Source organism: Chamaea fasciata, unplaced genomic scaffold, assembly GCF_029207755.1.
Source record: "Chamaea fasciata isolate MVZ Bird 193981 ecotype frontalis unplaced genomic scaffold, bChaFas1.0.hap1 SCAF_14, whole genome shotgun sequence".
Classification (NCBI taxonomy): domain Eukaryota; kingdom Metazoa; phylum Chordata; class Aves; order Passeriformes; family Sylviidae; genus Chamaea; species Chamaea fasciata.
Window position 1 is genome coordinate 16,794,211 of NW_027094099.1, and position 26,994 is coordinate 16,821,204.

General features: G+C 42.2%; 1 protein-coding gene across 1 annotated transcript in view; it reads right to left on the reverse strand.

Moving 5' to 3' along the window:
• The window catches only part of IGF1R (insulin like growth factor 1 receptor), a 177,861-nt gene that overhangs the window by 133,914 nt on the left and 16,953 nt on the right, over window positions 1-26,994 (reverse strand). Inside the window, exon 2 of the mRNA XM_066196642.1 lies at window positions 13,547-14,092. Coding sequence (XP_066052739.1) covers window positions 13,547-14,092 — 546 coding nt within the window. The remainder of the gene's footprint in view (window positions 1-13,546; window positions 14,093-26,994) is intronic.

Sequence of the window (26,994 nt, forward strand, 5' to 3'; positions counted from 1 at the left end):
AAACCCATCAGATATATGAATGGCATAAAAGCCTGGGTATAAACAGCCACGTCAAGTGCATTGTCTGTCTTCAAGTAAATTATATTAATGAACCAAAACTGTTTGGTTGTTTTTCACACCATGAGACAATGTTTACACTTGGCAAAATCCTCTGGCCTAGATTTTCAAATAGGACTACTGGTTTCAGGCACCTTGCATTTGATTTGTCAGACCACCCACCAGAGAGCTGTGGACAAGAACACTTCTTAGGAGAAATACATTCTGTTAATCACTCAGGGTATCTCACTGACAACACCAAATTTCACCTTTTTTTTCCTTTTTCATTCACAGAAAATGTTGAGAACGTATGTCAGCTGTTAAAATGAGATTTCAAATATTATGAGTATGATGCCACTGCTTCATAGAAAAAAAAAAAAACACGTTGATGACATAAGGAGTAAGGAACAAGATACAAAACCAGTGGCAAGACTGCAGCAGTTTCTGTCACTGTCAATGACAAAAAGTTGATATATACAAAAATCCTTCCAATAAATTGGAGGAAGCTTTATTTTATTGATATTGCCTTAGGATGGAGAGTGATGCATTCACTGAGAAATACCCAGCATTAATTGAGAAGCCCTGGTTTGCAAACCCATTTTGGCAAAATGTCCAGAGAGTAAGAATATGAGATGGTTCCTAATTAAAGTTCACTTGATGAGGACAGGCCTCTAAAACACACCCCAGTCTAGGCTTTTCCGGAAGCTGCTGATACCTGCACCACTCTGTCTTGAGCTAGCAAAGAGTTTCTCCACCAAAGGCACAGCCCAGAGTAGCAGAAATAATAGATGTAAGAAATCAAGGAGTCCTCTATACTCCATGCTACAAAGCAAACCATCTGGCACAGAACATTTTTCTCCACAATTACCATTTTCTTGCCTAGTTCTACACAATAGGTAGTGAGGAAAGAGACTAAAGCACGTCAATAGAAGCCTTCCAAAGGAAAAGCACTTAGAACAGACCCTCAGGAATACTTTCCTCACCTGGAGACAAGACTGCTACAGATGTAAGAGTCATTCAAGTACAGATAATGATTTATCTGGAAGTCATTTTGAGAAGCAATTCCCTTGTATAATTAAGGCAGCTCGGCTCAGGGAGCATGGAGGGAAAGTCAAACAAACACGTTTGCAAGACTGTAACCTGTATCCATGTTTGTGCTCAGAAGAGAAGGGCTTGTTAAACCAGAGTTCCTGGTCCCTGTTTAACTGGTTCATCACTTGCCCCTGGCTGTCCCATTAGCTCTCGCATCTGCAGCAGCACAAACACCGTGTTTTTATTATTTCTGCTAATCCTATTTTCCATGTATTACATACAACACTAAGTGTTTATTACTCCAGCATGTGGGTAGGTTAAACCACACCTGCTTCACAAGAATGGGAAAAAAAATTACCAGTGCAACAAAGCACTTAACAAGAAAATTAAAAAAGGGTTGATTGAATACCTCCTTCACCTAATTCTACTCAAGAACACATTACTATAATCACATTTCTAGACTCTTCCTCTGTTGGTATTGCAGTTACTACACTTCAGCTATCATATCCTAGAAAGCTCCTGTTTCCAGACTGTCTTTCCAGCAGCACAATGACAAAATCAACCTTCTGTACCTGCAGCTCCAGGTAATACAGTTTAAGGTCTCTCTCCAGATACTTCAAATGCTCCATGGAAATGGTTCAAGCTGCCCAAGAGAACTGCTGGGAGTGCAGCCTCCCACAGCAGCAGCACTTCACTACATAGTCACTGAGAACCAAAAAAACCTACCAAAATAAACTTAAAAACATAGAAAGCTGAACCTTCATGTAAACTGACTCCAGAAAGCAAAACGACCAAAGACCTTACAGCTTCCAAACTGAGGTACAAACATATTCCTTTGACTCCAGCTCTCTCACAATTAATTTTTCATCCACAAGACACACCCACTCACCCACACAAAGCAAAACAAGCCCAGCACAAACCTTATAAATTTAATCAAGGAAGGAAGAGCAAGCATGAGATGTTTATTTCTATTTTTAAATACTTGGGAGGTGCCCCAATACTCCCTGCCTAGATAGATAACTAAGTAGGTGCTCCAGAACTGTGAGATCCAGTGCACGATCTGGCACGAGCAGGCACATCCAAGCAGCAAAACATGAGAGCAGCTCTAAAGGTGATTAAGAAAGCTATTAAGAAAGGCTTTTGAAATAATTGTTTCCTCTAAGCCAGGATAGACACTAACTCAGGGTGTTGCTGCAGAGAAGAAAAAAATACATATATATATATATACACACACACATATATATGTCTGTATTCAAGCACACCAAAATGCTCTAAGCAGACTATGGTTTATAAAGAACAAGACAGTCTCCTCCTTGTTCCCACAGTTCGTTTCTGCCTCAAGCAAAGTTGGTTGCCACTCTGGTTGCTCTCTCCCTCACCCAAATGGTTTGCATAGCAGATATGCTGAACAATCAAGTTTGAACCAGGCCCTAATCCTGCTGACTTTTCTCGCAAAACTGCTGGAAAGGAATTCCTCCTGGCAGCTGCAGTGCCTCTGCTCATTAGTTTACCAAGCAGCAGCAAAATGAACTGGACAGGCACATCATTTCTGTGCTGCTGCAGAGAACAGCAGTAAGGGCCAGGCAGGCAAAGGGAAGGCTCCCAGTTTCCCAAACACATATTGGGAAGGAGAACAAGAAATGCAGAGGCTTGAGAAGAAAGACAGCTTGCGAGAACCCAGGCAAGTTACTGCCACACTTGCTACTGTTGTGGGAACACAAGCTGGGAGGAAAATCCTTTCCCTTTGCTGTAAGATTTGGAGGTGGAGATGTCATCCTTTTAGGGGTTTTTTAACTCCCTTAGGGTATTGTGTTTAACCAGGCACGGCACAGTTATTCACACCAATTCCAGTGTCTCCTGGATACTAGAAGAATGAGTAGGATAACATTGCAAAATAGCTGTCCACTTGCTCATGACATTCTTTGTCCAGACAGCACCCTCACATACAGGTCAGATCATGCAGCCCACTCAGCACTCACAGAAAAGCAAATGTTTTTGCTTCTTGCTATGCAATTTCCTTCAAGTAACCCCATTACAGCACACTTAATGTAAACAGAGCTTTGCACCATTTATAGTGACGGGTGAGCCCCGTGTTGGTGAACAACATTTCCTCCTCCACCCTCATCCCAGGCCAGCTACCATTTCAATAAATATTTAATAAGTAGACAAGAAAACCAAGAAAGCTTCACAGCTTGAGATTTTCAGGTACTACATGCACCATGTTGAATTTATCTACTGGAAAGCATACGAACACTGTATCCAGAAAGCAGAGCACGAACAGCACAGGACAGGTACAGCACACTGATCTGAGTACCACTAAAACAGCGCCATGATTAAAACAGCAATGCTGGTTCACCGAGCAAAATGTTCCTTTTAGAACAGGCAAGAAGCTGGAGCTGGGACCTGCGATCACCACGGACTTCAGGGGCCTCCCACTGTCACCAGGGACATGCTGAAAGATTTCCATTGCTTTCTCCACTCCCAAAATGCCCTCTCACTCCCTAACACCTTTTCTCCTAAACAGATCGTCTGACGGGTGCAGATAACTCTAACCATTTAAAGAAGAACCATTTTCTATCCTAAGGGTAGAAAATAATAAAATTTTTGCCTAGCAAGACTACGACTTTTTTCATCTGTAAGATGAATTCCAATTACTTATATTCTCCTGTAAACCACTTAATCCTAAAGCAGCCCTTGAATTTAAAATCTCTCTACAGCTGGAAGCGGTATTTGTTTTCCCTGCCACCACTCTCATCTCCTGGTGCAAGGTATTACTGATTATTTTAATTTCTCTTCTACAGAAGAGAAATGGATACACACAGACAAACAACTGCAGTGAGCAGAAGAGGAAGAAGGCTTCATCTCTGAATTAGGGATTTGCATACTGGTTTTATCTGTAACACCCACTGCAGCACTTTATCCCAGACTCTCAGATCACAAAAGACAGAGCAGACAGTGACTCACTGCAATTTCGGTTCTGCGTGTAGCGCTTCACGTGGACCAGTCAATTCTGATTCTGCCAAACAGCCTTCACAGGCACTCAAAGTGAACCAGCTCCTCTAGGAAAGAGTTCTTATTCATGCGCTGCCTTCATGAGGAAAGCTCCAGAGATGGAAGGGAATTTAGTCAATGTTTCCCCTTTGTGCTGTAATGATTTAAGATTCAATTAATACAACACGGGGAGGCACGAATTCCGAAACACCTGCCTTCGTGATAACTGGATTAAGACCTCCAAACTTGCTGCACTCCTACCAGTGCCAGCCTGCCAAATGACAGCAGCTGTCAATATCGACCAACTGGAGGCTGGGTTTTCTGCTAAATCTCTGAGCACTCTTTAAAGAGGATTCCCCACGAAACAGGAAGGGGGGAAAAAAATAGAAAAAACACCCCATTTGACAGCTCTGAATTTGTTTAGCCAGAAGTCACAGCTCCTCCCCTGCAGGCTTTGAAGGCTCCTATCAGATCCTTTCAAAACCCTCAAAGGGAAGAGATAAAAGCAAATAAAGGGACAGACAGGGCATCCTCAGAGACGGAGCTACTCCCTCACTGATCAGTGTACGCCGGGCTCTAGAGAGAACGGCTTCGAGAACGATTTTGGGGCAAAGGGCTGGCAGGGTGGGGAAGAGCAGAGCAGCTGGCTGCACCGGGAGAAGAGCCAACAGGTTTGGGGTTACTGCGGGCTTTTTCCCCTCTCCCTGTCCCCCTCAAAACAGGGCTTTCTTTGGATTAGTTTGGGCAGCATGAAAAAAAAAGTGCCTCAGAATTAAGACCACGCGGGTCTGAAATCTAGGGAGAAACTTTTGAGGCCGGTGCGCCAGCCCAGCAATTAACAAAGTGAAACACTTTCTTACCTTTTCAACACCACAGAAACTATTTCAACCGCACAAGAAGGAGCTGATTTTTTTTTTTTTTTCCCTTTACACCCCTTCATCACCCTGACCCATTGGAACCACACTTGAAAGCCGGATCGGGGAGCGCTCAGTGATACATAACTTCCATTTTGGTGAAACAATCCATCTGCTCCATGTGACTCAGAGCCCGCTTTAAGAATGCAATACTGTTTAGGCCGACGGTTGCACCGCACAAAGTGTTTTGTTCACATGCATTCCTTTGGGATGACAGAGCCGATCCAACGGCCGTAATGGTTGGGGCCTGTGGTTTTTTCCCTCATCCGCTGAATGCTGCAGTGACTAAGCTGACAAAAATTCCTAGCCAATTATAAACCCACTTAAAGAGACAGGCAACCCCCCTGCAACCTTCCCTTGCTATCCTATACGGGGAAGTTTCTATACATAGAAAAACATCTCCTCCTCCCAAGGCCTGCGTTGATATAAAAGACTTTCTCTGCGCGCCCAACACTTCAAACATGCTTCCTAAATGGCATCATTTCCCAAAACTATAACCTTTAACCATCCATCTCTGTCCCTCGCACATCAACTGGAAAAAATAAAAATAAATAAGAAAAAAAGTAATTAAGACGACTGCCCCTATAATTGATTGGAAAGTTCGAGGTGCCATTCATGGGGGACGATGAGCGTGCTGGGGAGAGATGAGCTTGGATACCTATGGAGCACTGGTTATTACGGGGGCAACAATTAAGTGCCTGTAAACCCAATCTGCTGCAACCAGGAAAAAACACATCAGGAGGGTCACACTCGGTATACAAAGCAGAAGTTTGACCCACCTAAGAGCGTAAGCTGAACTTCAACTAGCAACAACTAAGAACTGAGTTGCCCCTCAAATCCCTCCAGCAACCAAATTCCAAAAAAACACCAGCCTTTCCCAAGAGTCATGTGCTGAATTCATTCTTGCCTACACTGACAAGGGCTACACAAATACATTTAACAACTAGCCCGGGCACACAGAACTGTGTTTTGGGCAGGTAACTACACGCTCACTTTGCCCAGCAAGAAACAGTAAACAAAAAAAATTACGGAGAGAATGGCACACGGTTTCCAGCTTTAAAAAGCCAGGCTCTGGGGCACCTCAGACTCTCCCCATTTTATGGTGGGCAAACTCGTTGCTAAATCATTTTTAGCGCTCGGCTGATAGCACATGCACATTCCATTCCCGACGCTCGAAAGGAGGGGGAGGAAGAGACAGTCGACAACTGAACCAGGCTGAGTTCACCTCAGAAGAAAAAGGCAATTCAACAATCTGTATTAACGTATTATTATCCGAGCATCTTTTTATTAGAAGTTAATTCTCAGAGTCACAGACAGACTTGAAAAGGAAATCCCACTATTAGTGGGAAAGAAGGCTAAACAAAGGCTGCTCCAGGACTGTTAAACACTGAAAAACTTGTTTGCTACACAAAAACCGTTTATGAAAATGCTTAAGGACAATTAATTCCTACATTCATGTGCGTTTGGGGAAGGAAAAAGAGGAAAACGGTTCCTCCTATTCAAAATTTTCAGGGAACATGACTCCTATCCAGGATTGAGCCTGTTTCCATTTCCTTCAGCCCATTTCAAATTTAATTGTGGATCAGACATCACAAAAGATGCATTTCTATATATTCCATGAAAATGGATCAACTGGACAGGTGGAGGACAGATCATTTTAGGGCCCCCCACCAAGATAAGAAGACTGCAGCCCAAGTTCACCCCTTGTCTGACATCCATACAAGCATTACCTGTCAAAACTGAAATCCCTAGGAAAATTCACTCCAAGCTGGACTCATTACATGGATAAGAGCCACAGAGAAGTACAGTAACTGCCTAACCAGGCTGAGTTTGCCTTGTCCCTGTGACATCTGCAAGAACACAGTAAAAACACAGCTTTCTTTTAGTTTTACACTTGACATTTCCCTGACATTTTCCCTATAACACTGCTAGCTATTCCCAGCTCCCAGTTGTTTAGCAGATTCATCATAAAATTAAAGCTTTACATTACATCTAATTAACTATCCAATACAATTGTCTGTTCTATTAACAAACATTTGTCTAACATGTATATCAATGGGGCCTGGAAATCCATGTTAAGCACGTTACTGAAAGATTTGGTTCCAGTTCAGATTTGCATTTAATTGCACAGATCTAACGTGGCACTGCTGCACAGGAAAGTAAACCAAAAAATTCTCTAAACACGGCATCACTCTCAGTCTGCTCCAGGATGAAAACAAATCGTTAAGAACAGCCAAGTGTTGCAAGTAAAACCAAAAGCATTCTCTTTCCAACCCTAGCTAGCACCAGATTATCAAATTTCTGAAACATCACTAACACACAGTACCCCTAGAAGTAAATTTAGGATGTGACTAAAGTTTTAAAAGTTTTAAACTTTTATTTTTCTTAGTTTAAGTTCAAAGCAAATAAACATCATCTCAGAAATCCTCACTGAATGTGATCACAGCCATCACTTCCCTCTTCCCCTCTGCTCCACAGCCTCAGCCCCCTCGGGCTGCGGAGTTATCCCCTTCTCCCATGAGCTTCCACATAATGTGAGGTTAGACCAGGACTTCTTTTCAAGCACTCCCTGCTAGAAGGTTGTCAGGCACACAGTGTGCAATCTGGTGATGCTTTTGTATCCTCCTGTAAGGAAGAACTGGCACTCTTTTCTTCCCCAGCCTTCACCACACAGCATCAGAGAAACGAAACTGAGGAATGAACACACACACAACCCAGAAAACCAAGGAATTACTATTTCCTATCAGTGATCTCTCAACTGCATTTCTACAGGGGTTTTTTTCTTTCTGATAGTGAAACAGTTTCTTGGCACAAGACAATTCAAGTTAATTCCTTAGAATGATCTCTATGTAAAACAGAGTTTGTATTCCTCAGAGTAACTGGACACATACATTTCATCACCCCACCACCTATAAGGAACGGTAGTGACACTGAAATCATGGCCTCATTTACTGTCTCATTCCACAACACATGGATTACCCCTTCCCATCATCTCAAACAACACCAGGAAAAATCAATGTTTCCAATAGCATGGATGGCCACTAAAATGTGGCTACACATCACCTGGTGACCATAAACACACCTCTGGACTGACAAAGATAAAGCAAGGTGCAGCAAGTGTAAAATGCAACTTCTTCAGAAGATGGAAGTGTGTGTGTGAATAGAAAAGACACAGGATATTTTCAAAAACTTCAAAGATTTTTTCATTCTTTATTCCAAAATGCGGGGAAAAGTTCTCAATCTTTTCAAAGTACTTTTAAAAGTTCAGCTTTTTTTCTTTTTTTTCTAGTTTTGGAACACATAGCAAAGCACTGGACCGAGCTCACTGCATCTTTTCATACTGGAAAATGAAACTCCCAAATTAAAAGACCTCTCAAAACAAACAGTCCTCTACAAATCTTTGTGCCAAAAGAAACTAGGAAGCCACGATGAGTACTTAACATCATCACACAGTTTTTGGTGGCTAGTGCAGGCTGCAAGATTCTTCCCAGGTTATGCCATTTTATAATAGAACAAAGAAAAATGGCAAGTATACATTTGTTTAATTTTAGCTCTTTTCTCAGAATATAAACCACTGCTACAGTAATTAACTGCAGATTGGCCTAAACTGCTCTGCGGCCATTCCAGCTTACTAATTAAATATGCTCTCACAGCCATAATAAAAATTCTGGGAAACCTCTGGCTGGAGAGCAAAACTTCTCAGGAGGGGAGCGAAAGTCAGCAAAAAACTCCATTCAGAAAGAAAACACTAACAATTTTTTTTTAACATACTCCAGATTTTTCTAGCTCAGTGATACCAACTGTGCCTTCTACAACTATTATCTTTTTGTCTGTTTTTTTTCCTTTCAGAAGATGTTTATTTGCTGGAGAGTTTGCATACCAACCAAATACAACCAACAAACAACCTGTCCATTTCAAAATATGGTCAGGTTTATATGATATTTTTTTTAAACCAACAAAGGTAGGATTAGTGTTACACAGACCAACTAATTTGCTTGCTGAAAGTGTAAAGCTTAAAGTACGTTGTCCTCTGTTGACATACGTAATATCTACTGTATTTCAGTGTTTAAAAAAAAAAAAAAAAAAGGCAGTAGCAAACAGGAAAAAAAAAGCATGGAAACATAATTTTCAGCAAAATAAGAATAATTTGATTCATCATCTCTGGCTCCCAACTTCTTCCCCTCTCTTGCTGCCTACACAGTTCATGTATGTTCACTGTTTCTAAAGGACAGGGGAATTCAGTGAATACTCCTCAGAGAGGAGAAGACAAGGAGAGAAAGGGGAGGGGGAGAATGCGCAGCACATGGTTTTCAGCACTACTCTGCTGAATCAACAGGGAGCAGATTCCCAGCTGGCGCACACTGTAAGCACTGCACAAGTCAATGGAGCCATGTCAAACGACACCACTCAACTGCATTATCTTCTGAGCTCCGTGTAAACAAACAGGAGCAGATTCCGAATATTTGTGAGAATACATCATGTTACTGTCTCCATATGTTTAAACATTTTAGTAGAAGGCACATATGGACCACTCTTCCCACTCACTGTCATTCTCTCCCTCCTGCTCCTCATCCACCGTATCTTCTCGGGCCATTGTCAAACCAATTCAAAAATGAATAAGGATACGTTTTCATTAAAAACATTTTGTGCTCAGCTGCCATCTGCTTCATCGGCCTCCAAATCCTCACATGCCTTTTCCATGGTCCTCAGTTTCACACATTCAGAAGCTCCAAGTTTTCTCCTGTTGTATTGTGCAGTGAAGTCTACGTGAGCTATTGTTTCATGTCAAATTCACCTCATTTGAACAAAATGCTTTAATACTTCCAGCCCTAATGCATGGCCTCTCTACAATGCCAGCTTACACATCCTTTTTTAATGCCTAAACTCCAATCTTAGAGCCCCCTCACACACTTTGGATACTCCCCATCATTGTTTTTATGGGAAGCGTGGCTATTCCACCCTCTTTGGGAAATAAGGGAGCTCTAATTTGCTTTCTCACAAGGGGAGGGACCCAGACTGTGCTCTCATCCTGCCCCACAGAAGCAGCAGCTGAAGACAACACCCCTCTCCTCAGAGACATAACAGCCCACCTCCCCCATAACCAGACCCCTTGTCTCCTCTCTGAGTAGGAAAAGTTTCAGCAAGTATTTGACACTGAGCATCTCCAGCTTAACTGGGGGAAAGAAGACAAATAATTAGGATGGGGGGAAAAAACCCAACAGGGCACCATAGGTCTTACATACAGATTGCTGTTAGTTTTGCTATTACTTTCCCAAATAGCTTGCCCAGTTCATTTCTTAGGGCCCCAGCAATAGCAGAAGTGTCTTAGGAAGCATTAGCTGGACTTGATTGAAAAAGAACACAAAGGTTACAGTAGACAAGGAATCCTGAACTTCCAGGCAGCCCTTCAAGGATGTAATTTACCTTTGGTTTCTGCAGACTTGGAAAGGCCTAGTGACTGAGGCAACAGACCTCAAAATTTAATCACCAGCAAGAGGAATACAGAAAACAACCAAAGTTTTCTTTACAGCAGACCACTGGACAGGCAGAGCTAGTGTGTCATCAGACACAAGTCCTGCAAGGGGTACAGCAGGAACAGTTTTTCTGGTTCCCACATCAGCTGCTGAGCGAGATGCAGGCAGCTTCCATAAACCTTTCCAGCTGTCACAGCTGCCAGAAAAAAAGAAAAACATAAAAGGCCATAGTCTCATTTGTATGTCTGGACACTCAGTTTTTATCTTTTCCATCTCTACCTGTGCCCCAAAGCACTGATGCAAACAAACAACTTCAGTACTCTCCTTTTATCTTGAGGGATTCTTCTATGTGGACCTGCAACCCCAGCGAGGCACAGCTGGCATTTAATACACCAACATAAAAGTAGGTGCAAGTTGGAGAGAAGAGAGAGTGCCAAGCCCAACACAACATGCTGCAGCTCCAAAGAGAGCAAACTCGTATTGCTGCTGCCTTGGGGCACTCAAAGGTAAAGGAATGTACACTACACAGAAACCAGGGCAACCAAACTGGCAGGGGAGCTGCTGACGCTTTACGCTGAACCTTAAAAATACGCAGAAAAATGTAAAAGTTACAGCTCCTTTGTAGAAATTTCTTCTGTAGAAATGTCCACGGATTATTCTAAGTCAGACACGACATATCCTTCCCTCCCTCCTCCCTCAGCATTGTTCCTGCACAAGTTATATTGAAGGAAGCACAAGCTTCTTCCTTTGTTTGTGAGCAAGAAAAAGAAGGAAAAAAACAACTTCCACTCAACGGCAAAACTAAACAGAAGCCAGGCTACTTAAAGTACCAAGTGTTCCCACACAGCATTTACCCACCAACTTCAGATCTTTCAATGTAAAACCTAAACAAGGACAAGAGAGATTTAATACACACTCCTCCACAGAGCCAGAGCAAAGAAAAATAAAAAAGGCACAAAGGAACCTTGAATGATAGAGAGCATTTTCAGCTGAACATTACTGTGACGCACAAGGAGAATGTCAGGGTTAAATTAGATAGTGCACTAGAAAAATATTCCCTGGAAAATAACATAGGTGTCGTATCTCGACCAGTAGGAAAATGCCAATTGAAACACTCAGTAACTGAAAAGTCCCTCTTTCTATTCTTTTTCATGTCTTGTGTGATTTTGTACTGCAAGAGTCCTCTCCTGATCAGGAGTTCATTGCCAAAGTGCCCGAGCAACCTAGCAGGGGAGACAAAAAGCTTCCTTTGGAACAACTGCACTTTTATACCTCCCTTGTTTTTCTTTAGAGTGGGAGCACTTTGGGGTTGTTTTCTTTTTAGATGAATGGCCTGCAAATTTTAAGTCATCTTCCTCAAAGTCTGTGGCTTATCACAACAAAGAGACCAGAATAGGTCCAAATTTCTCACTCTTTTTGTTGATTAGAATTTGATAATTTCTTTATGCTGCACATCCTAAGACATTCTAAAACAAATTGTTTTTCCACACTGTAATGCTCTTAACAAGCCTTTCAGGGCCCTTTTCCAATACTTTCTTTCTTCTTCACAATCTCCCATGAAAGGAGATGAAAGCATATATAGAAAAAAACCCCATTACCTACACCCTTGCCTTCAAAGTCCTGCTATCACAGTCTATGACCTCATTTTATTTAAACAAACTTCTTCTCATGTGTATTTGGGATCCAAATCATTTCAACAGGCCCTTAGATGCCAAAAAAGTTTTTTTGCACATTACTTTTGTCTACTCCAAACAGGCAAAGCACACAACAGAAAGCAAGTAGGTCGTTATATCTCATTAAATACACTCTCGTTACATCCATTCAAACCACCGAGGGCAATGAGGTTGCACAGGAGTCACCTTGGTCACCCTCTGTAGACAACAGAGTCACACTCTGTTAATGAAGACATAAATTTGGCCTGCAGGACTCATAGCAACACTCCCCTTGCCCTGGGCAAAGCACAAAGTCTCCCAGTAACAAGCTGAGGGGGTTTCTGTGCTTTGTTTAAAAAACGAACTTTATTTCCTGTAAGTATTGATAAAAGCACATACTCCAAATGCCTTTTTGCAGAGGTATTTTTGGCATGTGTTGACTGAAACTGCCCCACGATCTACTTTAATTGCAGTTCTAATTGAACAGGAGGACTCCACAAGCAACTGACAAGGCACTTTAGAAAAACACAACATCCCCTGATGAAGGTAACCCGAATATAGTCCTGATATCTCTCACACTGTGGTGTTTCCTATCATTATGGCAGCTTTGGTCAAGACTGCCCGTGGAATTTAGGAGCTGTTCCTCCCAGGGAGGACTGTTTGTAATGAAGCCCTCCTGACACTGCAGGGCTCAGCTTTCGTAAAGTTACAGGATGAACTCAAAAAGCCTCCTGTAATCATGTTACCTGAGTAAATTATGTGTTTGTTTACTCTATTTTTAAAAAGTGAGAAGAGATCAGGTTTTGTTTTTGCTAATACTTGCTATCAGAAAGACATAAACGTACCAGATAAGAACAAAACACGCAACTGTAACTTCATTGGGAGTCAAGACATTCATGGACTCTGTGACTCTACAGACTGTACTGAGAAAATTCATGTCAGTAAACAAGTCCTTACGCACAGGATTTACCATTACAGGAATGTCTGGAGGTGCATGCCAAGAGAAGCAAAAAACAAAGTCCAGTTAACAGCTTCAGCACGGCAACAGCTCTGGCACACACGGAATGTCACTTCAGCAGGAGGAGATGGCACTCAATGGCCACCTCCTGCTGAAGTCCTCGAGGGAGGTAAAGCTGCCACCAGCTTTGCTACAATGGCACTGGCTCCATACTTACACTTTCCACCCTTTCCATGAAGAAATAACTCAGGGAGTTTGTTTAACAGTTGCTGATTGTTGTTTCCTCTTTTTTTTTTTTTTTTAATTTAAGTGAAACAAACCTTTACTGATTGGGGAAGAATCTCTTTGTGAGGCAACTGGGTAACTCATGTAAACTACACACAACTAGAATAAAAGTTTCAGCTGCTGAAGAGCTTAAAATAAAACCACAAAACTAAATGTTTACTTCCAAAAGAGGTAACAAAACCAGGATATCTACTCAAATCTTACTTTTCTGGCAGTGGTTGGTGGTCCAGCAGCGGTAGTTGTACTCATTGTTAATAGATGTCTTCTCACACAACGGCTTCTCTTCCATTGTTCCTGGACACAAGTCCCCACATTCCTTTGGAGGCTTATTCCCAACGATGTAGTTGTTGGACACTGCATCTAGGATGAGAGACCAGTCCACCGTGGAGAGGTAACACAGGTCAGAGTTCTTCTCGATCCGGATGGCCCCGCGGGTGATGTTCCTCAAGTTGTGAAGCCCAATCTCTTTCAGATTGGTCATTTCAAAGATAACCAAGGCATAGTTGTAGAAGAGGTTCCTGCCACGAATGACCGTGAGGTTGGGGAAGAGATCACTGAGGCTTTCCAAGCCTGCCACACGGAACAGCAGCAAGTAGTCAGTGATGACGGTGAGCTTGGGGAAGCGGAAGTTGCGGTAATCCTCGGCTTTGGAGATGAGCAGGATCTGCAGGAAACCCTCGATCACCGTGCAGTTCTCCAGGCGCTTCAGCTCATGGATGTCATTGCGAATGTCGACATTTGGCCCACAAACTGAAACGGGAAAGGAGGAAGACAAGTTAGTAAATAAGGCATTTCCGAGCCTTTTGAAACTGGAACGCAAGAAGGATATTCTTTCCGACAGCCGTAAAATTTTTAACTTTTAATTAGGTTGCAGTGTTAAAATAGAAAATGAGTGCTTGATTTACACCGACATGGAACCTTCACTTCATTTAACCTATCATGCTAAGGACTACCAGGAGCAGCACAGGGAGGGCAGCTCTCCCTGTATTCTGCAGCACACAGAGAAATGTTGATTTATTACTGCTGATGACAAGAGCTGCATTACACTGAGGAATACAAAGATAAACCAAATGCATTCGCACACCCTGCTTGAAATTAGAACACAAATGTGTGCCCAGAGCAGGGCTTGATCCCCATCACTTCAACCCAGGCAGGTAAAACAGAGTGATCCAGTGGTCATTACGCTACTAATCCACTCCCCTCCCTGCTTAAGACACATGCACACAAAGAAGGCATTTCCCAGAAAATTACAACTTAGGCCTCAAATCACTCTTTCTTTCCAGGGTCACACGCCAAACAAGCCCTAATTCTTGGAATACTAGTCTTGCAGTAGGTCAGCAACAACACTAAATCCACGGAAAGCTGGTCAGCACTTCCTGCTCTGTGACTGGGAAGAAAACAAAGTGCTTGGACTTATAGCACTGAATTCCTGTTTGCATGTTCCAGTAAACCAAGTTTCACTAATTTTGGCACCAAGATATAAAGAAGTCTCTTGAGTTCTAAGAAACACAGGATAAATTTATTTACAAGAACATGCAGCATCACAGTGAAGAATCTTTCCTTGAAAACAGCAGATTGAACTCAGTGAACTCACAAGAAAACAATGACCAAAAGGATTATTCCCCAATAAATCCATGTATTAAGTCTTCCCATATTAGAGACATAGCACAATAACAATGGTAAAGGGGCTGGAAGATCTGTGTGTTAATAATGTAATATTTAGACACATACAATCCACTTGGATGTAAAACAAAGAACTACAGAGCGTAGAGAGCTGTTGTTCTTCAAAACCCTCAGAGCTGGTCTTCTTCGGAAAACATGGAAAAAAGATTCCCCATTAGAGATACTAAGTTGCCTGTAAGCAAACAAAGCAAAATGCCTATTTATTTAGGCAACCCAAAACTCAAATAAACCCCAAGCAATTCAATTTTGTGGAAAAGTTCTCTTTTAATGCATGCTAGGCTTAATAATTTTAAGAACATCTTCTCCTCAGACAAGGGAAAGGTCTAAACAAGCACCGGAGCCAAAAAACTTAAATTCTAACCCAGACAAATTGTCCAGAGATTAAGAAATTGCACTGACAATAGAAAGCAGTCCTTCCATCCCACAACACTTATCTAAGGCTAATAACTTAAGCTAACAAAGGATCCAGAGCATGAGCATGCTAAAACCACAGCAACTCTAATATCCAACAAGGACTTAAAGACTTCTAAGTCTTTAAAAGACTAAAAGACTTTCTGGTTAGAGGGACAGCATAAAAAAATAAAATAGGGCGAGATCTTTGTTAGGAAACAGATGTTTCTACACAAACTATTACCTAATCTTCCTTCTGTAAAGATTCAGGCTGAAAGCAAAGACTACTAAATGTGACTTGCTGCACTGAGTAGCTATGTGCAAGGAAGTTCATTCCCTAGATCCTCAAAACATATGTAATAAACACCAAGACTAATGTACCACAGGGAACACTTGGTCCTCATGAGCAGTGAGATGGGAAATCCCCATTTTTGTACATACTGATTTCAGAAAAATTGGACTCTACTGCTGGAATACATGCTTGAACTTCAGGAAGACCTTAAAAAGGGTGAATGGATTGGCACTACCCAGCTTTAGAAGCCAGATGGAAGAGGAAGAATGTTAAAGAACTCCAAGATAGTAGATCTGGTAAGAGATGCACTGGTTAGTGCAGAAGTTCTCCCCTGAACCTGTAGGAAAAACAACCTCAAGCCTTTTAATGAGCTGGTACCCATGTCTTGATTTCAACTTCAAAATGAACCCTCCATCCACCCCAGCGACTGTGCCCTCTGCCCAAAGGGTAGTCATGCTCTGGCAGTGGGCTTCTTTTGTTTGGAAAAGGCAAGTTACAACATAAAGAGTGTCCCCCATGAAACCCTTTTGGTTTCCAACTCTGCTTGCTGGCAGGCCAAGGTGAACAGTATGGCAAAGTAAAAGTAGCAGAATTTATTTTCCTGCCATAAAAGTTTAGAAAGCCTAACTGCTCCAAGCCCTTTATTTTGTTAAAGAAATAAAATTTGCACTTGCGCTGACATTTTGCAGGCAAGGTTCCAGAGTGATGGGTTTAAAAACAGCTGAGTTACAATACCCTAAAGAACAATTTGTAAGAGAAATGGCAGCAACCGTTAACTAAAGCATTATATATCTGTTCATGTCTCCGTTTGAGGCTGGGCTCTCAAAGTCATATTGCTTTTAGCTTTATGTTTGTTTCGGCTCAAAAGTTACTTAATTTTAGATATTTAATGCTTTTATAAATCAATGAAATTTCTAGAGCTTTATGGCAAAAGTATGCACTCACTTGCCTCAGTTATGAAACATCATCCCCTTCGTATGGAAAAGGATGAAGTCCAGTGGGGTCCCACATTAGAAACTGACCACAGATGAGTGGCTGTTGACATTTTTGATTTAAGAACTTATTAGTTCATCTAGTGAGTTATGTTTTGCAGAACTTTACACATATAATGAGAACTGCAGATATACAAATGTGAAATAGGACAAGCATTGTGGGCCATCCTGACTCTTGGAAAAACTAGTTCCCATTAAAGCAGATACTTTTTTAAAGAAATTTCTTTTAAGTTCACATTGTTCACCAGAGTTAATTATACCACAATACATCATCTTTTTCTCACGTTTTTCTCGCTGCCCTGAAAAGGATTATACGAAAAACAAATTAATCAGAGCTCAAAGTCAACTCCAATTTCCATCTGGCTGTGCTGTGTTTTCTTTGGATGCCATTTGAGAGAAAGCGTATATGGACTTACAATATAAACTGGTCTGTCAGACACAATGAAGTGCACAGAAAATGCTCTTTACAGCATTTATGTTCCATTTAACAGTTTTGGATATTCCAGTTTAGAGAACTTTTTTAATATGACTGGGATAACTTGTCTTTGTTTCACGTTCAACTCAGAATTGGAAATTAACTATTATGTATTTATTTTGCTCACTAACAGAACATAAAAACGCAACAGCTGTTTATTACCCTGCCCCACTAGTTCTGGGTAGATTATAAAGACCCAGGATAATTACCAATAGTCAGATTCATCCTGTTTTCATTCAACTGCCTACAGATTTTTCAAGCCTTTCCTTAAACTGCCTATCATTTATCAGACGCGGCCTAAACCAAGTACCTAATTCAGAATAAGAAATTCGCTCTTTAAAGACAAATGTATTTATTTGTTTAAAAGGTACAACTCCCCAATATGGTAAAATACTGAAGAGAAGCAATGCACTCTTCACCTGGATAAACACAAATGCTTCCCTGGAAACAGCTCTTTAGTCCAGAAGTCCTGAGCTCTACCTGGTATCCAACAAGAAGCCCACCTGTGCTCTTTTTTTCTGCGAGCATCCCGCGGGCAAACTGCAGGGTATATAAACTTCCAAAGGCAACAGAAATACCCACTCCACACTCCAGTCATCCAGACGACCTGCAGCCCATTCCTAGTCAGAGGACAGATCCAAGCCAGCTCATGTAACTGAGATGGGGTCAGTGAACTATCAGGAGAAGTGATTGCACGTAACAGGTTCATACGACGAGAGTAATTAATGCTCCTTGATCTGGCAGAGCCTCCTGGCAAGTCTCCGTGTAAGTGGTGCCCTGGCTGGGAGCAGAGCTGGGGCTGTGAACACACACACACAGCACCACTGCTGAGGACAGGCTGGGCAGGCTCCAAACAAGCTGTGTCGCAGAGTGCAGTGATCCAGCAGATTCCTCTCGACCTTAACTATGATTTGCCAAAGCTTACTGGGATCATTAAAACCATTTTGACATGCAGAGCTGCCTTGTCACCTTGAGAAACACCTGCTATCTCCTCACCATCTATTTACAAACAGTCACTTACTTCACACAGCAGCTCTCCACTCTTTTCCTATATCCACCAGTTACTTCAGGTCACTGGTGACTCCTGAAAGGACTCGGCTGTTGCCCTTCAGTGTTTGGAAGGAAACCTTCCCTTCCTTCTGCAAAATCTCATGCTAGCACAGACAAAGCAGCAGAAGACATTCTGTTTAACCCTACACTACAACTTCTGCTTGCTACACCACATCCCAGCTGGACATAAATTCATCACAGTTAATTCACTATCAATACCAAGATGTTCCTGGGCAGCACTGACAGCTCACATATTCACTGGTTTTAATAAGAGAAGGATCCATTTCCTACAAGAAGCAATTTCATTATGGTGTAGTTACAAGTTTTGTATTCCTCCCGGTTGCTCCATTTGGAAGTTCTAAAGAAACCAAACTACCTATGTTTTTCTTGAAAAAAACCACACTCCTCAACATTTTAAGCCTTGCCTTTGACCCTTTACTTTTGGATGACATTAGAGGGCTGTACTACACTACACAGTCTCAATATCCTCTCAGCTAGCCAGAAGTTAAAGATGGAGCAACCACCACCGTCTGGCTCTCTCAACACCAAAAAGTCTCAGACAAAGCAGCACCAAGGCAGCTCTGAGTCACCAAGTCAATCCACCACATCCCTTTCACAATCCTAAAGCCTTTTCAACACAAGTCTACTCCAGCTGGGTCAGGCTTCCCCTAGCAACAGAGGCTTGTTCAGCCTGAACAGTCCTTTACATCTCTGAAACGAGAATGAGGATAGACAGCCAGCCATGAGCATCTCACCAGCAAGCTCGATATCGACCCACACTCACCTTCTTCCTGACTTCCCTTTGTTTTCCCCCTTCTGACTTCACTCCTGTGAGAACTGCTTCCTTTACTTCACAGTAGAGATGCAAAATGAGTCTTAAATGAGGATACCTTCAGTTTTACAAAGGGCATCCCCTTACACCGGTTGCTGAAAAAAAGCACTAAAGGTGCAGAAATCGTTTTAATTCCATATTGTTTTCCTGTCCAGTGGCTGTAACACCCATTCTGAGGGCCAAGTGTGTGATCCACAAGGTTCCAAAGGGTTCTTTTTTAAGGGAGGGCATGAGGTTGCTCAACTTCTCATCTACCCTGAAATTCTGCACAGTTGGTAACAAGCACAGTGTGTTACCATCAGTGCTGGACAAATTCCCACACAAAGAAAGAACTACAAGGCTTAATACAAGAAGACAATTGTGGCTGGTTCTACTTTTAGAGAGTAGCTTGCTCACACCACCACAGCTCACTTTGCCAATAATGGCTTTTCTGAGCACACTCCACTCCAAGGAGAGGTTGGCTTTCCCAGACAGCCACTGCTGCTCTCTGGTCAGCAGAGAGCTGATGTTACTGAGTGCAGAACATTGCTCTCTCCCAAACTGCTCTAATGAAAGAGGCCTGACCACATCACCTCTCAGTAATGTCAGCTCAGAGCTGTGGGTCTTTCTGGGAGATCAGCACATCTTCTGAACAGTGTTGTTATTTATTCCCAACAGAGCCACTTCCTTTTCATCATGTGTTTTTTAGTTTTAATCTATGGCAGGTCCTTATAAAGAAAGAGTCCAAAACAGCTACTGAATGTGGCTGTGGTCCAGCTGCCCTCATCCCAGATTCCCAGCATGCAGCATCCCTTTCCAGGCAAGCATCTCCAGAGTTCCCACCCCTCTCTCACAACAACAAAACATTTATTGCACTGAGTGGATCTAGATCTGTATAACGTATCAGGGGCTGCATACTGACATGTTTACTATCTACTGGATTCAGTCTGGCACTGGAAAAAAACCTTAAGGCTCTGAAGAAATTCCTTGAAGACACTAAAAGGTTGAATCATGTTATGAAAAAGGAACTGAACATAGGATAAAGCCAATCATCAGGTTTATAAGGAGCCTCTATCCTACATGACTAATTGCTCAGAGGAGAAGCAGAAGGACACATCAGTGAAAACAGAAGGAATAGTCTGAAAATGTGATGCCCACACCAACTACAAACAGGGGAAAGTATAACTTGACCTTAGTATCTCCCTTCATTCTTACTCCTAAGAATCATTCATGTTTTAAGGAAGCCATCAGGACTACCCTATAGCCCTAAAAAAACCTTTTAAGTGTTATTCAGTCATGACTAAACAGAGAGTCACTGCAGCCCGTGGCCAGGGCCTAAGCCTTCTTTGCTCCCCAAGTTTCAATGACATGGAAGGCAAAGCTAGATGGTCTGAGAAGGAACAGCTTAGCAACCACAATTTCCCTTCGAGCCCATGAAAAGTTTCAGTACAGTTGCACCATTTGCAGACGTAAGGAAAAAAAAAATTACTACTGAAGTCTCAGGATTCTTTAATTGCATACTCTGCAAAGAAGAAATTAAATGTGGAGTTCACAGAAATCAGTGGTTGGAGAGATTGCTTATGACACTTTACATTAACACAGGATTCCACCACCCACTGAGCTCTTGGTTTTGCCTCCATAGTGACACTATGAATGAGATATATATTTTAGTGTCTTTAATGTACTTACACAACCTCCCACAAAATTTCTGTACTCTCTAAGCTCACCTATCCTGTATGTGTCACATCAATCACTAGATCTCTTCCCAGGGAAGCCAGCTTCTGTGTTACCTCTTGGGATGTCAGAACCAGTAACAAGGAGGGAACTAAATCTACATCACGATTCAAGCTGCTTCCCTACCCACTGAACCATTTCTCTTCACTGAATATGCTACACAAACCTCTTTACATTTACCAAGACTTTATGAAGCTACATCTCTCAGGGTGGGGAGGGGATAGATAAAAGGCACCCCACAACCCAAAAAACGTCAATCATTTTAGATTTTGCTAAGCAAGACCATAATTGCATTTCAACTTCTGTGTTTCCAGCACTAGCACGACGCTGCCATCTTTGGCTTTCAAAACATGAAAGGGAATACTCAGACCCAAACAAAACCCCACTGTTTCCATTTGAATATAAGTCCTGAGAACATTCTTCAGAACGTATCCAAGGCCAAGAAGGAGGGCTTGGGTTTTTTTTTCATTTAATTACAAGTTAAGCTTTGGAGGGCAAAGTCAGACCACTACGATCTTCAAAACACTCACGGGACTGGAGATTATATTGCAATGTAGCTTGTAATTTCTGAGAAACATAGTATATTATCATTAATTTACCTCATGCTACTCATCACTTCTATCAACCTTTTACAGAACTATTTTCACCCAGATTTGGAAGGAAAAAGTGGTGTCACAAGAGGCCAATCAAATTTGGTGCAAATACTTTAAAAGGCAACTAGATACCCCTTCTCCACACACATTCTCCTTGTCTCCCACAGCCCCTAGAAAAATACAGAGATCCTACTTTAATTTTCTCCTCTGCCACACTACTAACTATATATTCCAGATCCAAGGGCCACTGTGTTACCACGCTGACCAGAACAAAACATTCACGAAAATAACACACAAAAGGGCTACAACCCACATCACAAACTAAAACTGTCTCTGCCTCTTTGCTCTTGCAATTTTCAGCTGTCATTGGCTAAAGATATCTCTGGCATCGTTGCTTTCCATGAACTTCCTCCAACTTCCCCGTGAGTTTACACAAATAAAATTTCAGAATAAATCACATTTTTGTCCCTCATCTCACTTTCTTTCTCTCTGCCAACATTTTACTTTGAGTATCAACAGGAACAGTAGCTTAGCAAAAACGGAGCCAACAAAACGAACTGAATCCCTTTAATAACACTGATTGATGCCTTCTCTACACAGCTCACCAGAGCAAGGAGGTCTAGAATTAGCCCAGCTCATGTGAAAGCATCCTCATGACAAGTCATCCCCAAATTAATCCTCTCTGACCAAGACTGCTCTGACACACCACATCCCTCAGGGGTTCCTGTGAAGCCACATCCATTACCTCCTGCTGCTGAAATAGCACATCAGTGGCTCGGCTGGCATGGATTCCTGCTCATCCTCGAGGGGGCACAGGGCAGGAATGGAAGGAGAATAACATCCAGCCCAGAACCCCCAGCTATCAAAGCCAGGAAAAGAAGCACCAAACTTTTAACCCTGATCTCTGGTGCCCAGGTTATGGGCAATGCCTGCAAGATTCTCTGCCAAAGAAGAAAAGAAGAGCTAAGTCGAGGATGAACCTCACCATCAAATTCCTCACCCATTAACACCCCGTAGGTGTCAAACGCTGAAAGCCATTGTTTGAACCTTACCGTGGCTGTAGCTAAATACTCTAACCTCTGACAAGCTGCATTTTAGGCAAAGGAAAGCTGTTTACAAGCACCAGCTAAATGCAACTCTAGGATAATTCCCTGCAACACTGCAGAGTCACAGCCTGGCTGAGTTTGTGAGAAAATTGTTAAACAACAAAAATAAAACTGCAGAAGAAAGCAGGTAATGCCTAAACCACTAAAGATGAGCCCCCTCCTCACAGGAGACAGCCTTCAAACCTCGGCACTTTTTCCTATCCCACACTGTAACTTCCCTGACAGCACCACAAAACGAGCACGTGCCATTCCACACAAAATATGTAACATACAAGTGAGTAGGTGGCACATTATGATCAATAACTATGAGAGTAAAACGTTTTTTTAATGGTGCTAATAACGTTTAAACCCAATGCCAGCAGCTTCAGTCTAATGCCTGCTAAAGCAAAAATGGAAGATTGGAATTACAAGCTGTTTATAACACTGAATTTATGTTTCACAATCTGTGATGACAATAGAGCTTAGCAAAAATTGTCTCTCCTGGGGACTGTTCTTTCCACCTTTAAAAAAAAAAAAAAAGTTGTGTGCATGATTTTATTTATTTGTTTTTAAAACAGTTGTCTGCACATCCAAGTGACTCAGCAACTGGCTGACAAAAACCTATGGGATATACACTTAGGTAGCTGGGATAAGCAGCCAAATCCTTCCAGAATGGAAATTCATCATGTGGCTGGGCTCAGCAACTCACATTTAGGAAGACTTTACCATGCTCTTAGCTGCCTGCCACCCTGCAGTAATCTAGGAAAGCTGTCCCTCTTTAAAAGCTCCTGGGGAATTTTTTTTGGATTATTATTTTTCAAAAACGACGGGCTAATCAGGCCAGATCATTCAGGCTTCATTAGAAGCCAACTGACAAAACAGTATCATAACACACAATTGCATCCATAATGGTCAGCAAAGGATTTAATAGTGAGTCATAGATCCACAGAAAAATTACCAGTCTGATGCAATTACTCTTAACAATATGCAACACAGGGCCCTACTATGCTGTGCTAACCAGCTCTTAAGCAATCAAACACAGAAATCCCACATTCTCTGGCCTTCCACAGCAATGTTTCTGTTTTAACAAAGTGAACTAAGACTTCCATTAGTCCCGTATTTCCACCAAAACAGAAATTTAACATGGTGCTAAAAAAATAAAAAATGATCCAACTGAACAGAAGAAAACGTTAATGCTATCAAACCTCATTTAACAGAATAGGGAGCTCTCCCACCCCTCCCTTCACATGGCAGCTACACAGTTTAAAAATCACATAGGTCATGCTGTAACCTGCTCTCTCAAGGCAGTTAAAATATGACCAACTTGCAATCCCCAAAAAGAGCTTTAAAGGCATTAAATTACATATATGCAGGTGCTGTGGGGCTTTCCAGCCATGAGCTAACCAGATTGAAAAAAGAACCTTCCTCTCCAAATACAAGGTAAAATACGTGGGCTGGCGCCAGAGACGAGGTAACGTAGTTCAGGCCTTATCAACCAAAAACACTTGGACCAGAACACAGTTTAAGGCAAATGTAAACCAAAATAGCTACACTAGGAGTTCTTAGTGAACTCACTTTTCTGATGAATTGGATGCTTCTGACTCACTTTTAGTATCACAAGCACAGCCCAAGGGAAGTGTCCTTCGCACCACGAGGGCAGCGTTCACACGGTATTAATTGTCTCAGAGGCATCACAGCACAATAACCATGGAAAAAGAGAACCAAACACCTCTGTGATACCGCTCAAGATAAGTCTCTCCTCAAACAAAACATCCTTAATGCACACAGGTGAAAAGCTACCAGATAAACAGGGTTAAGCATGGGAAAGCAGAGCTCTTTAGGCACAGTCAACCACTGGAACTCCAGGAGTTTCATTTCTCTGAAAATACAAGAAAAACTTGAGTATAAGATTTTCAGTGTATCTATGCAGATGTTCTCATCAGCAATTGATTGAAGCTTACTGTAAAACAGTAAAAGTAAAAAATAACCTAAATATATAAAGCTTGTTAAAAAGAGCCAACAGTGGTTTACTTCCATCCGCCTTCCACACTTACATCCAAGGTGACTTTTCTATTTTACATTTACATACTGCCCAAGACATTGGATTTCCAACCTCATACGCAGTTTTTAGACACTGCCTAGAAGCACTGTGGGTGATGCACGATGCTGCAATTCTGGTGAGCAGAACAGTTCGGGTATTTAACCAGCCAGGCTCTGCTGAGCTCTATTGCCTGGCAACTGCGATTCCTGTCACCATATCCACTTTTATCAGAAGAGCACTGGAATGGCAGAGCAAGCAGGAGAATCACTGTTCACCCTCTGGTGGGTGGTTCTGGAGAGCCTGGGGTGCAGCAGGTTACCCTGATGCATTTCTAACAAATTCCCCCATGAGAAAGCAGTGGTGAGACAAATAAATCCATGGCACCTCTCATTCAGCAGCTCCTCATCAGGGATTACCTCCTCCACCCACCTTCTCAGCCAAAACTGGGGGGAAGAGTGTCGCAATAAGGGTGTTGCAAGACTCTGGGGGGAAGAGGATGCAGGAAGTTACAGGAGATGGGGCTAGGACAAACAAAGCAGCAATATCAAACCTGGATGCTGCTCTAGACACTCCCAACTTCAGGAACCACCCCTCACTGGGATCTGCAGCAGCACAGATTTATTCCAGAAGGTAAATCAAGGCAAGACCAAAACAGAGAGCTCAGTGCTCACCACTTTTTTACCCTGTACACATACTCCTCTCCTACCTGAAGGCATAAATGAAGAACAAACACTTAACCTGACTGTAGCCAGCTCCCTGATAGTATTTCACTATTTGTTCTGGTCATGAAGAAGAAAACATAAGAAATTAGAAGAAATTTGAGTCAGAAAAGATGTTTAACATCAAGGAGAGAAAAACAACCCAGTGAAAGTTTTGCTTTGTTTTGTGGATATCTACAGAGCAATGTACACAAAATGAGATTTTAACTCAGGCACACAACTTTAAAGTCATCTTTAAAATTAGCTTGTTGTATTCACCAGGAAAAAGTGGATCTAAACATGCTTTTCTAGGTTTAACCTGAACTGATTCTTGAAATGCACGATTTTTGGAAAGATTATTATCTTAAAAGATCTCATCCTCTCAAAAATCAATTTTCATCTTAGGCAAGGGGGACACGATACACTAGAAGTTTTTAGACTCAAATTTCCTTAACTGCAATAGAACTTAACTGCCATGACCTGGTCGATGGAATTAAAATAAAAATATCTTCCCTGGAGGAACTGTGGAGCTCCCTGGACAGCTGCTGTCAAAAGGGGGTTTAGCACTAGAACACCTGGAACCTCAGCCTGTGAGCGGGTGTGTTTCTTCAGCAAATTATTAACAAATTGTATACTACTTAATATTTAAATTATTACAGAAACATATTTACAATTAACCTGTGACAAGAAATCTTTCCTTAGAGAACTCAGATTAAAAATTGAACAGTGAACTTTATCCACTGCAACAAATAAAAGGAGGAACTAGACAAAGGGAAGCAAGAGAAACCACAAGAATCCTGTAATACACTCCTAAATATATAAACCTAAGTGATGTATCCTTTCGTTTCATTGCATTCAGAAACCCTTTTATCGTGATAACAACACAGACACTTTTTACATTCTGCAAGACAGACAAAAAAAAATATTAGCTGATCTCAAGAGCTGCCATCTCTCGAACAGAAGGACCACCCAAAAAAATAATTCTGAACATCTCCTGATGAGAATGAAACCAACACACAGGCAGAAGCTGCTCACAAGACTTCAGAATTAGGCTACACGATTGCATCAAAGCAAACCTCTCTCCGGATCCAGACTACATTCAAAGACATTTTGGTGAGACTGTTTCCCTCAGACACAAGGGAGGTTTCTCCAAGCTCTGAAATCCCACAACTAAATATAGCACCCCACATCCTTCCCCACCATCATCAGCAGCAAAACCAGCTGCCAATCCGGGAGATAGAAGAAGAATCTAATCTCCACTGTGCCACTACAGCCACCCCAAAAAAAGGCGTTCTTCTGCCTGTAGTTATGATTTCCCTGCCCAAACAACATGAAGCCCCATCAGCCACACAGCTCCTGCCAACACAAACGACGCTGCCGGGGCGGGTGTTCGGCGGCACAGCCGTGCTGGGTAACAGTGCCACATCCACATCCAAGCTTTAAAGCAGGCCAGAGAAAGAAAAACACAAAGCAACAGAAGGGGGGGGAAAGCCCAGGTTAAAAGGATTTGGGCAAGAACACCCTCCTTTCCAGCTGCCAGCTTGAAGGTGACCTGGTGCGGGAGCAGAGGTGAGGGACAGCCTCGGGCCTCGCCTCACCCGTCTGACAGCTCGGCCGGCCCCGCTCCGCTGTTGGGAAAGGAAACCACGGTATTTGTGCAAGGCTAGTTGGTTCCATGTTAAGAAAACACATCTGAGCCGACAGTGCTTTGCTTTACCACATGCCAGCTTCATTCAGCTTCAGAGTCAGAAACCAGGACTCGGTCTCCACAGTTTAACCAGCAATTTAGGACACAGACAAAGTCCTGA